This window comes from Columba livia, chromosome 3, assembly GCF_036013475.1.
Source record: "Columba livia isolate bColLiv1 breed racing homer chromosome 3, bColLiv1.pat.W.v2, whole genome shotgun sequence".
In the NCBI taxonomy this organism is placed as follows: Eukaryota; Metazoa; Chordata; class Aves; order Columbiformes; family Columbidae; genus Columba; species Columba livia.
Window position 1 is genome coordinate 22,528,441 of NC_088604.1, and position 16,712 is coordinate 22,545,152.

The 16,712-nt window shown below is 38.6% G+C and overlaps 1 protein-coding gene across 11 annotated transcripts in view; it reads left to right on the forward strand.

Moving 5' to 3' along the window:
- Nucleotides 1-16,351, forward strand: part of ARHGEF10 (Rho guanine nucleotide exchange factor 10) — a 116,883-nt gene extending 100,532 nt beyond the window's left edge. For 9 of the 11 annotated variants that reach the window (XM_065056036.1, XM_065056039.1, XM_065056037.1 and 6 more), the window contains 3 exons: nucleotides 3,589-3,763; nucleotides 10,343-10,465; nucleotides 12,383-16,351. In XM_065056036.1, coding sequence (XP_064912108.1) covers nucleotides 3,589-3,763; nucleotides 10,343-10,465; nucleotides 12,383-12,897 — 813 coding nt within the window. In that variant the 3' untranslated portion in view covers nucleotides 12,898-16,351. The other 2 variants (XM_065056046.1, XM_065056047.1) reach the window with 2 other exon arrangements.
- Nucleotides 16,352-16,712: the final 361 nt, after the last annotated feature.

Below are 16,712 nucleotides of genomic sequence, written 5' to 3' on the forward strand. Positions count from 1 at the left end.
GACAATTTTATAAACTTAGTCCTTGTGAGGCACTCCTTGCTTCATAGGTACCTCATATTTAACTGTCTGTGTATTTGCTAAGTGCAAAGTACATTATCCTCTGAAAACAATTTCATTCCACCCCCTCCCTGCTTTTCTAAGACTCCTGTTTAAGCTTTTTTTGTTTATTAACTATTAGTAAATGAGCAGGTTTGGCATGCTGGACATTGGTTTTGGATGTTATTCACTTTTTCTGCTTTTTTCCCCCCTCTAATATGGATAAGACTCTCAGTTCACTTGTTTTGATATGTTACTGTAATAAAATATTTTAGGAAATGTCTTTTATTGGCACAATGTCCCAAACTGGCACAGTTCCTCAAGCTCCTTGGCAAAGGACATGTGAGAAATATATCGATTGCTGTTACATACTAATTACATACTCTGATACTCTTTCTATGAAGAAGAAATTTGTCCTTATTCTTGACCCTAGAACTGATGACAGTTGTATTGCTGTTGGGTATAGACCTTGATCCCGTGGTGGTCTCTATGCCTGTAGACCCTTAGGCTCTGCAAAAGCAGACTGTGTTTGTTTAAAAACAACAAAAAATGCCAGAGTATTTAACAGAATAAAGTCACCAATTGGATGGCATTCCATCCTGGTTTGTTTTGTCTTGGTTTTAAAATTTGGCTAACTATGTGGGAGTTACTTTCCTTTTAACAAATCAAGTAGGGTAAGCTGAAATGTTCAGCTGAGTAAATGAAACAAATGAAAATCCGTGTGCATGAGTGTATGTTGCCTGAGTACTGTAACTTCTTTAAAGCAGTAAAAGTAATTAGTTTTACCTCATGGACAATAACACTCATTGTGCATCTCCCATGAAGCTTGAGAAGTGGTGGTTCAGATCTTGGCGCAGCTGTTTGGTGCAAGTGGCACCTCCTCAAAAGACAGACTCCACGCTACGGAAACAATAGCGAGCGATGTCGGGCTGCGGCATCCAGAGTGTCCTCTGCAGCTCTCGGGTTGCTGTAGTGTTTGAACGAGATAGCCTGCAGGGAAAAAAATGCTGGGCCCTGAATAGGGAGGAACGTAGGTATGAAATCTGAAAGTAAAATGAAGTTCAATTTTATTTTTTTTTTTTAATAACAGAGGGAATAGGATATTTCTGTCCCTTTATATTTGTATTTCTTGCTGTGAGAAAGAAAAAAACACCAGCTATTTGTTTTCAGTTAGACATGTAATTGAAGCAGACGTCAAAGCTGTCCTCTGTACAAGAAACTTTTGCATTTGTAAAAGAATGCACAGGTTTGGGTACGTTCCTGCTCTGTGTTAGAAGACCTTTTGAATGAGAAGAATAGTTCTTTTTACATGCTTTTTGTGGCATCGACAATATTACCATTTTTCTTTAAATGTGTCTCCATGTTTCAGCAGACAGCTGTAGGAATGGCAGGACAGACTAAGTGGGAGTATAATGAGTTGGCTGGTAAAAAAGGAATGTGGCAAAAATGCATGTGCAAGTTGTTTACAGTGGCACCAACAGAACTGTCAGCTGTGGTCAGACCACAGCAGAGAAAACTCATTTTTTATGATCAGCTTCATTTTTATTCTAATTCCAAACAGCACAAGTTCCTGGTCAGCTTCACTTCAGCAGCCTTGGACCTGTCCCTGAGAAGTTTTCAAAAGTCACTTGGTCATCAGCGCAGGGATGTAGGAGTCTGTAAAGAGAAGTTACTGTTTTAAAATCCTTTTTGCAATGAAACATGCATGATGAGAATATCAGGCGATTTAGCCATAAGAGCTGTTTCTGGCTTTGAAAGATGTTGTTCATGGATGAATTCTTCTGTTGAATAAACTGTATGATTCTCAAATTGTGTGTATCATTTGGTAAAGAATGAATGGAGGTTCCTTGAGGAAAATAGTGAACGTAAATGTGGCTGCCAGAGGTGCTTACATTGCATTGCATTCTGCAGTGTTGTTATCTGAAGAGCCAAAAGGTAACACACTCAAAAACTGCCACTGCATAATAGTTGAACAGAAACTTCTTTGCTCATTTACTAAAAATTGATTATTTGAAGAACAGTGTTAACAGATGAAAAGAAAAAAGCAGTAATTCCCCTTATTTTTAAACAGCCAGTTGCTCAGTGGAAAGTACTAATTTATAAAGTATGAAAAGAAAATAAGAAAATTAAGTGCCTACTAAGTATAATATCAAAAGTTACTTTGTGAAAGCTTAAACTTCTATTCCTTATTTCTGATCTTAGCCTGTTTATTGAATTTAGATGGAGAATTTGAACAATGTATTTATAGCCTAATATATTCAAAATGTAACTATCTTAGGCTAAGAGCTTAGCCTGAGAAACATGTAACTCAGATTTTGATGCAAAATAACCAAGTTGTAACTCTTAATTGTAATGCATGGAAAATTTAAGTGTGCTTTTACAAGGAGGATGGGGGTACTTTTCCATTTTATCTGCAAATATAAACCAGAATATTATAATATGTATTATGAATATTAGAGCAGATTATTTCCTTCCATATCCCTCAGAGACAGATTTGTATCCAAGGAACAGCTTGTCATTTATTTAGCCAAGGAAGTTTTATCTTTATCAGAATAGCTCTCTGTATTTGATAAGACCTGGCACAACGTTAAAAGGCTGTGTTTAACTTCAGAAACAGTTTACTTACAAGGCACAACTGGGAAAAAAAATCCCTACTTCTTGTTAATGATTAAAGAACTTTACTATAGCTTTATCTTGCACGTTAACAGGAGCATGTAGAGAGGTGTCGGCCTTCCTGGAGCCATGCAGAAGATATAACTGGGAAGGCACTAGATCAACGAAAAAAAGTCGATCCTGAACCTCTTGCATTACTTCTTACCTTCAGAAGGAGGATTTGGGCCTTTCTGATGAAAAGTGTCAATATTTTGAAGGACAGGAAAGAAAGTAGTTGATACTTTTGAGATTCGGAAGTGTCTATGAGTCGAAAAGCAAGCCACAGTATTAAGACTCATATTGTTATGTACATAGTTGAGCAAATAATGGTGTATTTATATTAATAAACACTCCACTTTCTAAAGATTATTTTTTCCTTGGTTCTATTATTCTTGTTCTGAAAAGACCCCCTAACAGAAGAGAACAAATATGTTTTTTACTGTTTAAAGAGGAGTTCTGCTTTAGATAAAAGTAGCGTTTTAGGAAAATATCTGCCCACTCTCAGAAACCTCATCTCTGTGATAGTTTTCCCAAAGTATCAATAATGAAATACAAAATCCTCTTAAATCTCAGCTGTTATGGACTTGCCAGCCTCTACCATGCAGTATTTGTAATAAACACAGTATCTAAGTTGCTGTGAAGTTGCTCTATTATTAGTTAGAACTTTGGCTCAAGAGCTGAGAATCCTTCCATACTAATGATGTTGTATTTAAAAAAAAAAAAAGGTAACAGGAAAACGAACGCATGATATGCAGCAGTCAGAACATATCTTGAGCAACGTAGAGAAAGGTAGCTTTGTCCTTGACACAGAGGATGAAGATACAGTGCCTACACTGCAGAGTTGGTAAGGAAGGTTGAATGATTGTTCATCTCCCCACAGAGTCCTTGTTTTTCTTGCAGAGCCATTTTGAAGCCCATCAAGAGGAAGGGATGGTCATCTCTCACATGGCTGTTGCTGGAGTGGGAGTCTGGATTGCCTTCACATCTGGATCTACACTGCGGCTCTTCCACACTGAGACACTGAAACACCTCCAAGACATTAACATTGCCACCCCTGTTCACAATATGTTGCCAGGTATAACGATATTTTTGTTCTCTTTATCACTCTTGTTCTCCAGAGTGTTGTAGATTAGGCCAGAATCAGAAGGTCTGTCTCGGACTTTGAGTCTGATAACTGTCTCATGACTGTTTGCTTTGGTAAACCACAATCTGTTGCCTTCTGTTGCTCAGAACTGTGTGCGCAGTGAACTGGATGAGTAGCGGCTCTCCTCCTTAGAGGTTATACATGTCATTATATAGATAAGCAGGTATATTCTTCTGTTTAGTCATGGGTTTTGCGACTGTGAAGCAGTAGGACAATGCAGTCTGCCGTGAAATTGTGTTTGTTTTGCAGAGTTTAGCATTTGCTTCTGAAACTTAGTGTCAAAGTACATGATGGAGTCAATTTGCCTACGATCTGGACTGACAAAGCACTTGCTTGATTTTAGTTATTATACATCAGGAGTCTCCGTGAACTCAGCTAAACCGCTGCCATGCTGCCATTTCAGAGTGTGTTCAGTGTTTTGCTGATTGGAGCTTTAATTTGTTGAATGAGAAGTTTAATCTTATGGGTAAAGATGGAACCTGTGGTTGTTTGGAGAAAGTTTAACAGATCTTCAAATATTTTAAGACAGAAGTTGTTCAATCATCCCCAAATTATCAGTGTCACAGGCAGCTGCACTGACCTGTATAGTTTTTGCAAGTGGTGGGACCTCAGCATCAGTGACCACGTCAGTGGAACTGTGGTGGTGCTGGGAGAAGGGATGGAAAGAGTGATACTGGTGGGGCTGAGCATGACATGTCCATGAGGACAACTGTTCTTTCTGTCTCTCCGTGGTCATAGGCTACGATAGACGGAGCTTCCTCAGTTTTCAAGGACAATGTGTGTACCAGCTTTATTGCTTTGTTTCCAGCAGAAGCCAGTTTTCCCCACACTGTTATTTACATTTTTGCAAGAGTTAGGGATAAATCTTGGATCAAAAATGTTTCACTTCTTCATTTTCTGTCATATCGTGTTTTCTTTCAGATGACATTAGCTTTGCAATGAAGCAAATAGAGCTCTGTTTTAAATTGTGTCCGTTTATATCATGTTCTAGGAAGGCTGGTTTTTACATGTCGTGACTGTGGCTCCAACACTGAACAGCAGCAAATCGCCTGCCTTTAAATAGGTCATTTGATTGAATCATCACAGTTATGCAAAGAAATCAAGATCGGTTTAAAAAGGAGATTAACTTGTAATATGTTCTGCTGTTGTGGCAGGGTGGGGGCAGGAAATAGGGCCTCCCTTATACATATTTTCTGCATATAAAAATCTCCAGAAATTTAGCCTTAGCGTTCATTGCCATGGTAATAAAACTGCTGATGTAGCATATAAATTCTTTCTGTAAAAGAGTTTTAGCTAATTATATCTCTTCATTGTCATTGTTACCCATTTTAGTTCCTTTTTTTTTCCCCTAGTGTCTTCACAAAGAGCACACCAGTGAATGAAAATGGAAAGTTATTTCAGTAGAACATTGTTACAGCAAATGTTCCAAGGGAGAATCCATTCTGAAAATGAAATGAATTTCAGTTATTTAGCAGCAGCTCTTGGGCCTGTTTATATGATCCCAATAACACTGCAACAACAAACACTGAAAAAAGGAATAGGAGTTTTACATAACAAAGCAGCAGTAAGGACCTTTTGGACGTACAAGCAGCCAAAGAATAAATCAAGCTCTGTGTAGTTTCTACTGAGATTCAAAAAAGGAGAAACAAAAAGAAAAACACAACCATCAAAGTGAAACAGGAGTGAAATAGCTGTGTGTTTACAAAATATGTGTTTGGCTTTACTGAGGATTTTTAGAACTTTTAGTTTTAAAGAAAACAAAGCCCTGTTAGTTTCTGAAATTCAGTAAGAGTTCCTTAATATGCAAAAATAACAGGTAAACATTCGACTTGTATTCAAATGAGAGAAAGGAAATGGATGTAAAAATATTGCTAAAAGTCTTAAGAAGAGAGGTTAAAAAGTCAAGATCTCCATCTAACTTCAAAGAAGCTGGACTTCTTTTGCCAAGATGTGATATTGGCCTGATAGTCTACTTGAAGATGTCATCTATGTCTTCATTTAAAGCAATGTACATGAGAGGAACCTCACTCCATGAAGTTAATGAAATAATTTTGTTATTATACAGTAGAAGGAAAAGAAAAACTTACCATCCTTGTCAGGAATGGTTGCAGTGAGTTACAGTGCTGTATTAAAAGGATAGCTGTAGTAACTACGATGAGTGGGAGGTTCTCATAACCTTAGTAACCAGTTTGCATAGCATTAGATTTTCCAAGTTTTTTTCTTAGGAGAAGATGGCTTGAAATGTCAGTGCCTGCTCTTCTGGTTGTAAAGGCTGTGCCTCCTTTGCTTTGGGGAAGACAGCCCTGCAGGGCAGAGTCACAAAGGAGTGAAGCATGAGAGAGATTCACGGGAGGCGATTGCCCTTATGATTCAGCAAAGTTTAGACATGTAGTAAAGCAGACTGTGTCTGGCAGAACCTGTTATCTGCTGGGCATAACTTTTAAAATCTGTGGCATTCTTCCTAAGGGAAGAATGGAGCTGGGAGGGCTCTTGCTTTCTGGAGTTACGGGAAGTTCATGTGTATCAAGGCAGGACTGGAAATTAAACCAGGGTCACGAAGGCAACTGTGGGGTACACATTTAGTCCAGAGTGGTCTTTACTTCATATATCATTGGAAATACTTCCTAATAATGTATAACAAGCTTGTGTTCTTTACCAAAACACCAAAAAAGCACAAATGCCGTATGGGAATGGAAGAGAATGGTTGAGAGGAAGAGCATCGTTATTGTTGCAGGTCCAGGTATTTAGTCACAGTGCTGCTGGATTGCTTTGAAGTGGCCCAAGCACGGCTCTTAGCTGAACAGAGGGCACACTGAGTGGCAGAAAAAAAAAATCTATTAACATTGGAAGGCAAATATACGCACTTCACTAGTGTAATGTACTTCATTTATGCTTTGTGTTTGTGATCTGAAGTTGAAATCTCAACAATGGCAGCTTTTCACAAGCCTTTATCGCTCACACCAAAAAAAACCCAACCAAAACCCAACATACTGTACATGAATAGTCAGTCCACTTGTTTTTTCGTAGTCATGTTCGCTATTTCATTATTCAAGAGCATCCTTAAACATGTTTTTCCTTTCAGCTCTAAAGCAGTTTGTCCTTTTAAAGAGATTACTCTGACCTTGATACAGTGTAATTTCATTGCTCATATGGATGATGACAGGTTACTTGTTTAACAGAGAGGTTATTTCTGCTTAGGTTGCTGTGTTCTGTTTATATCCATATATCCTCTAATGGCATGTGTGTTTCCTGGAAACAGATGAGGAAAGCAAAGCAAAAAACAAAAGTATCATTTCCTGTCTTCAGACAACAAACTGTACTTTGAGGCTTCCAGCTTTGTCTCCACCCCATCAGGTGCCAGACCATAAAATGCAGTAGGTGTATGATTTTACTGCTGGGAAATGATAAAAAGATTGGGAAAAACTTTAGGTCAGCCCAAAAAATCTGTACAGTGGGTTTATTTTTATATAGTAAGAGCAGCGTGTTCGTGTAAGAGGATATGCACTGGGATGCCCTTGCACCTACCTGGGCTTGGCTTCAGAAGCCACACGTGAGGGAACATGTGAGGATTTACCTGGATCTGGTGGTTGTTGTAATGAGACCCGAGAAAGGTGAACACAGAGCAGAACACAGGCAATAAAACCGCTTGTCCATGTGTAAGCTTAATTGTTGGCTTTAGCTCTTTGTAAAGTCAAGATCTTGGTCAGATTATTTTATAGGTTTTAACAGTTCTGTCTGCATTGGGACAGTGTGATCAAAAAGTTGTCATTTCAAGATAAGAGTATTTGGTTTGGTTTGGCATTTATGTTTATAATTTTTCTTTCTTAACTAGTTAATTTCTGTGCTTACTGCATAACGCATTCTCGAAAATTGGTTTCACATTTTTTTCTCTAAATTCAAAATACCTTAAAAAGTCACAGAAAACTATGATTTCAAACCTTGGCTAGCAGATAACAAACTAATATTTTAAAGTAATATTTTAATAAGGTTTTTAAATTTATACTTAATTTTTCTAGTTATATGCTATTTTGAAGTATGTTTTCAGATGCAGATGTTTCCTACTTTTCCAAGATTTCAAAGCAAGTGGCTTTTCTCTTGACCTCACTATGGATGATTCATGCTTAAGGTTGTGCTCAGTGTTTAACGTTCTAAGTTGCTGGATGATAATTCACTGTTTTCACCTATGGAAACAGGAATTCAAATTGCCAGTTTTTCCCTGGTAAAAGTTACCGGTTGTAAGTTGTTTCAGGGTTGGAGTATGAAATCATGCACATTATTTTACATTTTAAATGCTTAAAAGTCATTAAAGATCTGTTGGTTAAAAATGTGACCGTCTTGCTTCTGCCAAGGGGTTTGAGAGGCAAAAGTACAATTGGAGTTTTTGATAATTTTACAAGTTTAAAAGCTGTACTTAAGTATTTCTCTTTATTGATTGTAAACCAAGCTTTTAAGCGAAATGGAGTGAGGTTAAGTGAATTTGCAGTTATCATGCACTTGCTGTGGCACTGGGAGTGGGAGTGGACTCACATGTCACATAACTTGAGCAAGTCTGAGCCCTGAATCACAGAATTCAAATACGGATTTCAAATTGGAAAACTCCAATACACAGAGGTGTTTGGGCATCCCTGTTTGGAATTCTTCTCTGCTGAAGGAGCCTTTGTGTGCTTTGTTTTGGAAAATAAATTAATCCCATTAATGTCTCTAAAAACCATGCACCAAAAAAACCCCAACCACCAAAACCAAACCAACCAACCAAAATACCCCATCAAAAGAGCAAACTCCAGGCTTCAGAAGGCTTCTATTTTATTTATAGGCACAGACCATCCATGCTTATGTAGCTGAAGAGGGATGCAGCAGTCCTACCAGCACAAACACCTGCAGTTTATAGAAAACAACAGGGGTGTCTCTGAAGCTCTGCATGAGTAAATGGAGCCTCTTCAACTTGTGCCTGCTGAGGGTGACCTAATTGTTGTGCCTTTAGGGTATTTCAGAATGCGAGTTTGGGCAGGTAGAGCTGGGATTCCAGATCTGGCCCTGCATGTGCCTTTTACAGCACACCATTGCTGGGTTAATGATTTGGTTTTGTAAAGGTTTGTGAGGAAAGACTTGAACCGTCATTCCCCTCCTGCTTTCCAGTTGAGTGCTTTGGGCTACAGTCAAGCTGCTCCTTCCCAGCTTTCCCACTGGGTCTGTGATTCATATGTTCTGGGATGTAAATTGGCTCAACTTCAAGGGGCAAGATGGAAAATGCATTCATTTGTAAGACACCATAATTAAGGTCCTTTTCCAAAGTGTGGAACATGCGAGTTCATCCAAGTTATATCAGGCATGCAATCCAAATTATCTACTTACTGATGAAGTGATTAACAAATTGAGAGCTATGATGAAGATGGGAGTGACTGTTCTCTTGTATGTAAAGTTAATCATGAATCCAAGAACATGTGGGTTTTGAACGTGTAGGATTTCGGCAGACTTTAAATGCCCCTCTGCGTAAACTTGGGCCATGGCAGAAGTTAGGGCAGGCAGTAGTTTCTGTTCCTGAAACTTGGCAAGGCCATTTTGAAAATCCATCAAAACTGAATTAAATGTATTTAGTAAGCATTGCAAGAAAAAATTACTTGGTGTTCATTAGAAAAATAGCAATCCCATAAATAACTTGTAGAAAATCATAGAATTATTTTTATTGCAAATTACTCTGAAGGTCATCTTGCCTATCCTTTTTGAAGCAGGCCTGATTAGACTTGGTGTTCAAGGACTTGTCCTGTCAAATTTTATCTTTGGGTAGGATGGAGATTCTGCAGCCTCTCTGAGCAACCCCATACGGTGTTTGACCACCCTTATGATGAAGCTTTTCCCCACTTACAATCCAAATTTTCCATGTTCCAAATGGGTCAGTTCTGTCTTATCCTATCACTGTGCACATCTGAATAGAGTCTGACTCTGTGCAGCCCCCTGTCAGACGGGTGCAGACAGCACTTCTCCCCTCTCTGTGTACACCACGTGTTCCTGTCTCCTCATCACCTTGCTCACCTCCCATGGGTGGTTCCAATATGCCAATGCCTTTTTTCTATGGGGGAGGGGAACCCAAACTCAAACAGGGGCACACAGCACTTCTGATAAAGGAAAAAAAAGTAATCATTGCTTGGTTTGAGTCTGGAGTATAGTGTGTTATGGCAATATATTATTGAGTACTGTGAAGCAAAATGCTGTTCAGTTCTTTTATTGAGAATAAACAAACACTGTCTATTTATAAAAGCATATTTGTAAAGATAATCTAATATATCTAATTTAGATACCATGGTTTAGAGATTCAGGGCAGAATGTTTCAGAAGTTTACATATATGACCATTTAAATACTATCAAAGTTTAATACCACAATCTGGCAAGATATTTGCCTTTGTGATTCTTTTCTGAATGACACGGTGCAGCTGATTGTGTTTGCTCGAAGTGACTTAGATCCCTGCAGAGATCATTGCTCTCACGTAACGGGGCATTTGCTGCACTTGGCAGGGCAGCAGCGTGTGTCAGTGACCAGCCTCCTGGTGTGCCACGGCTTGCTGCTGGTCGGGACCAACCTGGGCATCATCGTAGCACTGCCGGTGCCGCGCTTGCAGGGGATCCCCAAAGTCACTGGTGAGTCATGTTTCTCAAACGGATCAAGTACAGTGTGTTTATACTGAAGATTTCATTTCTCTTCTGTCCATAGTGTAAGTGAACCTGCCAAATTATGTATTGTTTCTATATCGATATAGGTGTAGGTGTAGATGTAGATCAGAGCTTTGCGATGAAATCATATTTGTTGCTCTTCCTGAGCTTTACAGTATACCCAGATACTTGTCTCATTTTGTCTCAGTTGTCTGAGCCAGGACAACTGTTTTTCTTTAGGGCATAAGAATAGGACAGGCATTAATGCTGTCAGAATAAAGTCAAATATAGGGGCATGAGAAGAGGATGCAAAGAATCTTTCTTCCAGGTTTGGGGAAAAAAGATGTATTAGATTTAGAGAGACAGATTCTGAAAATTTAGTATATTGTCTGACTGGTTATTCAGTAAATTGGTTTTGTGTTCTTTCTCCACAAACAGGAGACTTGGAAACTATGAGAGTATAGATTTCATTTTTTTGACAATGATAAAGATTTTTGCATTTTGGAGAGATATATTTATTGAGTTACTTTCATGTTACCCCATCTGAAATACAAATGCGTGAATGCTGCTGTATCACTTTGCAAATGTTTAAGCTGCTTAGCAGAAGCAAGATTTTGAAAGTGTGTTTACTAGGGGCTTTGCCGTGCTACAGTTTGTGTTCAGAATCCTGCCGGAGCTCCTGCGCTGTGGAGGGAAGGCGGCAGATTCTATGAGGCAAGCTGTTCGCAGCTTCCTTCAGGGGAAAAAAAAGCTTATGTAACTTCACAAAATGAAAACAAAATCCTCTGTGTTCAGCAAAATACGCAGCAATAGTCTGGTATGACACAGGATAAATGCTCTTAAAATATGGAATACAAGAAAATGTATAGTTGCAGAATCAAAAAATCTCTAATTTTATTCTTCCATTTTCTGTTTGGATTATGGTGGTTTATGTCATCTGCATATTCTTGCATTTATTTCAGGTCAGGATTTGTCAGATTTCACATATCTGGCAACATTACGTTGGGAGATCTATTTTTATAGTCTTTGATACCATTTTTGGAATTCTAACTGAAAAATCGTGACTTTTTCCATTTGTCCTTCCAATAGTGATAATTCATCTTTATATCACTGCACTTTCTGTAAAGCAGAACATGTTTTATCATAACCTGGAATGCATTAGGGAGTTATGGATGGACAGAGTGATTTGTAGGGTGGTGGGTTGTTCCCGTGATAGCCTGGCACATATACTGATATTGTCACAGCTTCTGAATTTGGCCATATGCCATTTGTTTGTCATACCTTCTAGTGATTTGCACAGTGTAAATCTTCCTTGTACCACCAACTTCCCATTGTTTAAACACTTTAAAAAACCCCAAAAAGTAATAATTGTTCCGTCGTTTCCTTGTGAATCTGCCATGGTGAGTAGAAAGCCGTTCAGAAGGATGAGTTTCAGTTCCTGCTGTGTAGTGTGGACAGGTCTGTTAGGATGAAACAGATGCTCTTGTGTTTCTGTGCTGTTCTGGAGATGTGCAGAGATACAACAGATTTAACTGAAAACCACATATTCTGTTTGTGGGTTACTGGAGAAAACTCACAGCGTTACTCTGTGTCGATGATGAGAAAAAGAAGTTAGCAGCATTTTTGTACTCATGCTGTGAGAACAGAGCACAGAAGTCAGTTAACTGAAATTTGTAATGCCATGTTTCAGCTGATTTATTGGTACAGTCCTAAAATACTTGTGGTACAACAGATTTTTTTAACACTTATTTCTGTAAATTGTGTACACAGAAGGCAAAAGACAGACTAGATCCATATAATATGATTTTAAGTGTTATGCTGTTCAGAGCAAATTTCGTGAACTTACTATGGTGGAACACTGTGGTAAAATAAATAATGTTCTTGGTGTTTTTCTTTCGGCTCCAGGAAGAGGAATGGTGTCATACCATGCACACAATGGCCCAGTCAAGTTTCTTGTAATGGCTACATCTATCAACAAGAAGAACAGAAGCAAGCTGAGGAACAGCCTGCCTCCTGGCTCAGAACCTAAGAACGAGGACCAAAAGAACATTCTGCACAATGAGAGACCAGGCTCTTCCCTTAGTAACAGCCACGACACTGCAGTTTGGCTGGGGGGTTCAGCAGGATCAATTGCACAAAAAAGCGACTTGTCGTCATCTTCTGGATCCCTTACTTTGTCTCATGGATCAAGTTCCCTAGAGCATAGGCCAGAGGACAGTAACATTTATGAGCTTTTGAAGGATCAAAATATCTCATTTAAAAGTAAAAGACAGAGATCCAAGAAAATTAAAGCAAGTTCAGTGTTAGTAATTTCTGGTGGCCAAGGACACAGAAGAGTGAACAAGAAGACCAAGCAGCAGCGACAAGATGAACTAGTGTCTTCAGTGATGGTCTGGCAAATTCCACTATTAAATATCTAAGTGAACTGAATTCAAGATACTTTCTGTAAGTAAAAAAAAAGTCTGATATCCTTTTACAGCAGATGTCAGTTTAGGATCCAAATGGACAGACTTCATACACGTGGGAGCAAGGCTTTTATCACAGAATTAAGGGTTGCAAGAGAGTCTTCACAACCTGAGAACATTCTACAGTGTTAGAGTATTGGAAAGCATTTAGCCACTGATGCTGTCCTTGATACTTAGAACAAAAAGGATCTGTTAGACACTTTTAAATGGTTTTAGGATCTCAACCGTATTTATATTCACATTTATAAATATTGTAATTATGTTCTATAGCACTTAAGGAAGGCAAGGAACACATGCCATGTCTCATGCTGGTTTTTGTTTATGTAAATCAGCTGTTGGGTCTTTTTCCAAAGTGACATATTGCATGGACTGTAGATTTTAACAAATTAGCAAATATTTTTAAACAATAAATAGTCTAATGCAAACTAATATTAATTTGGTAATTACTATAATAGTTTGTAACATCATTCCACAAGCCAGAGTTTGGTCTGGACAAAAGTTATTATACTGATTGATTGGTATTCATTTATTTCAACATAGAAAATAGATTTTATTATTATTATTATTTCTAATGCTCAGTATTATTAAAAATGTTGCAGTATAAAAAGCGCATTAATTTTCTTGGTAGGTGCAATGTGTCTGTGACTCACCTTCGTTACACAGGGAAAGCCGGAAGGATGCTATGGCTTGGGGCAAATAGAAGATGCAGATAGAGGACAGCTGTGCATTGTAGTGCTGCTAACATGTGCTCCACTGGCAACTTGGCATCAAAGCTGAGCATGGCCTATGCTGTTTTTAAGGATGCATGCACATCCAGTAAATTAATAATGAAACTACCAATTAATTCATTACTTGGGGAGAAATATACTAATATTGGAATATCTATGGGAAGTGCAGGTAGATACTGTGGGTATTGGTCCTACATCCGTTGATTTGTGCGATGTCCTTGGGCAAACGCCTCTCAAGTAACGTTCCAGCACAACAGCAGAGAGATGATTGTATCTGAGTGGTGATCGCCTCTTTTCACCCAGAGTTTCAGCAAAGCATGGTCATGTAAATGGATACTGTGGAAACAGTCTGCACTGTTTCATCCACTCAGTCAGGCAAGCAGTTGCTTTGGTAGTGTTAGAGGGCTGAATTCTAAATAGAGACCTAATGGTTGTTTCTTAATGAATCGATGTATTTCCAAAGTAAACTTTGAATTTAGGATTCCTACTGAAATTGCTTTTTGTGCTAGTCTCTGCACATGTGAAATGTAAGACAAAGCCTTCAGTTCAGAAAGATGGTACCAAAATGGTGATGAGACACATCCTTCAGTCAAAATATGTCTAATACAGGTAACGTGTTGAATGAAGTCACTGGGAACATCAATTTCCCTCATCAGTAGACTGAAAGATACAGAGAAATGAGGACGGTTAAGTTTAATTGGAATATGTTACGAACTCTAATACTGTCCATCAGTTCAATAAAATGCAAATTAAATATATCCGAAGCAGAACGTCTGTCACATGTATGCATTGACTAAAAACAAGTAAAACTTCTGGCTACTTTTGTGCTGTTATTATCCCAGTAAGGGGGTAGTTTGCCCTAACATTATTTCTGCTACTTCTGATATAAACTCCTTGATTCCACGTTTGGTTTCAGTCTGCCTAGTTTAAATCAACATCAACCATAATTACAGTGTTCCCCAGCACATGACACTTCAAGGTAACAGTACTAGAGACTGAATTATTTTATTCAATAGAAGATAAAAGGGTGGGTTTTTTTTCCAAAAGAGCAGTAGTTTTTTTAAAATGTTGCTGAAATGTCTTTATTTTGCAGCAGATTTGGGTTTAAATTTTCAGTCTGTCTGCTCTAAAAAGCAAACTTCTGTCAAGTGACCCCAAAATCGGTGGGTGGGCTGACTTGTCAAGTTTGACAGAGCACTTCAGTAACACAGAATCATGGAATCATAGCAAGTCCTGAGCTGGTCTTCCCTTCCACCAAATACATGGGAAGGACAGAATGCCAACGCTGGGCATCCTTGCCTGCTGGGTGGCACCAAAATAGCCATTTCAAAAATCAGATGCGCACCCAGATCTATTTATAGAGGTTTTGCCCACATCCTACACCCTGACCAGAACAGGATTCTTGAGCCATAAAGCACAGACTTCAATGAAACACGAAGGACATTTGCTATAAATGGGATTCCAGGCTTAGCATCTTCATTACTGTTTTGTGCTTTTATTCTGTGTCTTTCACTGTGTATCTCGTGGCTTTAGCTGGGTGTTGTCAGCATTGGCATGGCCTCAATGTTGGCATGGGCCGTGGTGAAGGAAAAAAGAAAGGAGTTCCTGTAAATCAGGCAGCTGACAACATTTTCCCAAACTTTCCCTCTTGTCCCTGGCCCAATGCCTGGGTGCTCCTGGCCGGAGGGATGAACCCAGTCGCATTTTCTACGCTCTTCCATAGCCGTGGCCCTGGGAGCTGCTCTTTGCCCACTGTGTGGAAGTACTACATCGTACAGTTTAATGTATGTGTATTGAAAACCATGTTAAAAGATTCTTCTGTGTATAAAGCATATATAATCTAGTATCCCTTTGCTACGCTGCAGTAAAAAGACCACAGGGTTTATTCTGCATGTTCCTTGGGCACAGGATTCCACGTCTGTGCCTTTGGGACTGCAAGATCATGTCCACTCTCTCATTGACTTTTGTCACTAGGAGCAGAGTCCACCACACATTCAACTGGAAATCCATGCATGGTGCTATTACAGGGTCTGCTAGCAATAATGCATGGGAATTTTAAAGCGAAATTCATCCTGTCTTCCAGCTGAATTGTAATTTTCTTCAGTTTTATTGATAAAGCAGTAGAAACAAAGTAGAAATCTGCTCTTCTGCAAGTATACCAGAGTTTTTTCTAGTGGCTTCAGTAAGAACAGAACTGGGTCCCTCATTTGCATTATACTATTTTGAAAATTTGTGTCTATTTATCTTACTAAGCTGTAAAGCAAAAGAGAAGCTGTAGGTCCGCCTTTAAAAACACACCTTGTCACAAATTAGATTTTTAGTAACTAACTGAGCACCAGGTGCAATGTTTTGTTTCCCGATATGCAGCTAATTAGTGTTAGCCTACTATGAAAACCGGAACCAAAGTTTCTCTTACAGCTGGCAAATAGTCTTTATAGCTGCTGTGGACTGAGCTGCTAGGTAGGTTGGATTTTACTCCCTGAAACTGCTTTTCTAGATTAACGGAAGTTATGGAAAATATTAGGAAAAGAGGGGAGCAATTGTAACCACTACAATATATTCTATACATGTTTTCTAACACATAGCAGTGTCTTTTATAATATGAGCCATAAAACTTGTGTATTTATGTTCAAAGTATCAACTGAGAAAAATGTTTAATAAAAAAATGTGATAAAAATTAACTTTAGAAGTACGTTTCTCAGGTTGTCATTTTAACTAGAAGGCTAGAAATTGTGGTGTGCTTTAATGAATTATATATATGGACTCATGAAAGGGAAAATAGGATATGCGACTAGGACAAAAAAGACGCATATGTTTTAGTTTTATAGTTTCTACAGTTTTAACACTAGCAAATGCAATTTCTGAAATTGATGCAGTCTTGTATAAGTCTGACCCCTGTATCAATGGATCCCAATACTGTCTAAGCAGTAGAATTTCTACTGTGCTGCCTCCATGAAGCATGTGTAAGTGCTTGGGCAGCATGTGTGATGCACCAAAATGAGAAGCATTAATATTCAAGATTAGTATTGCAGAGCAAAAGCA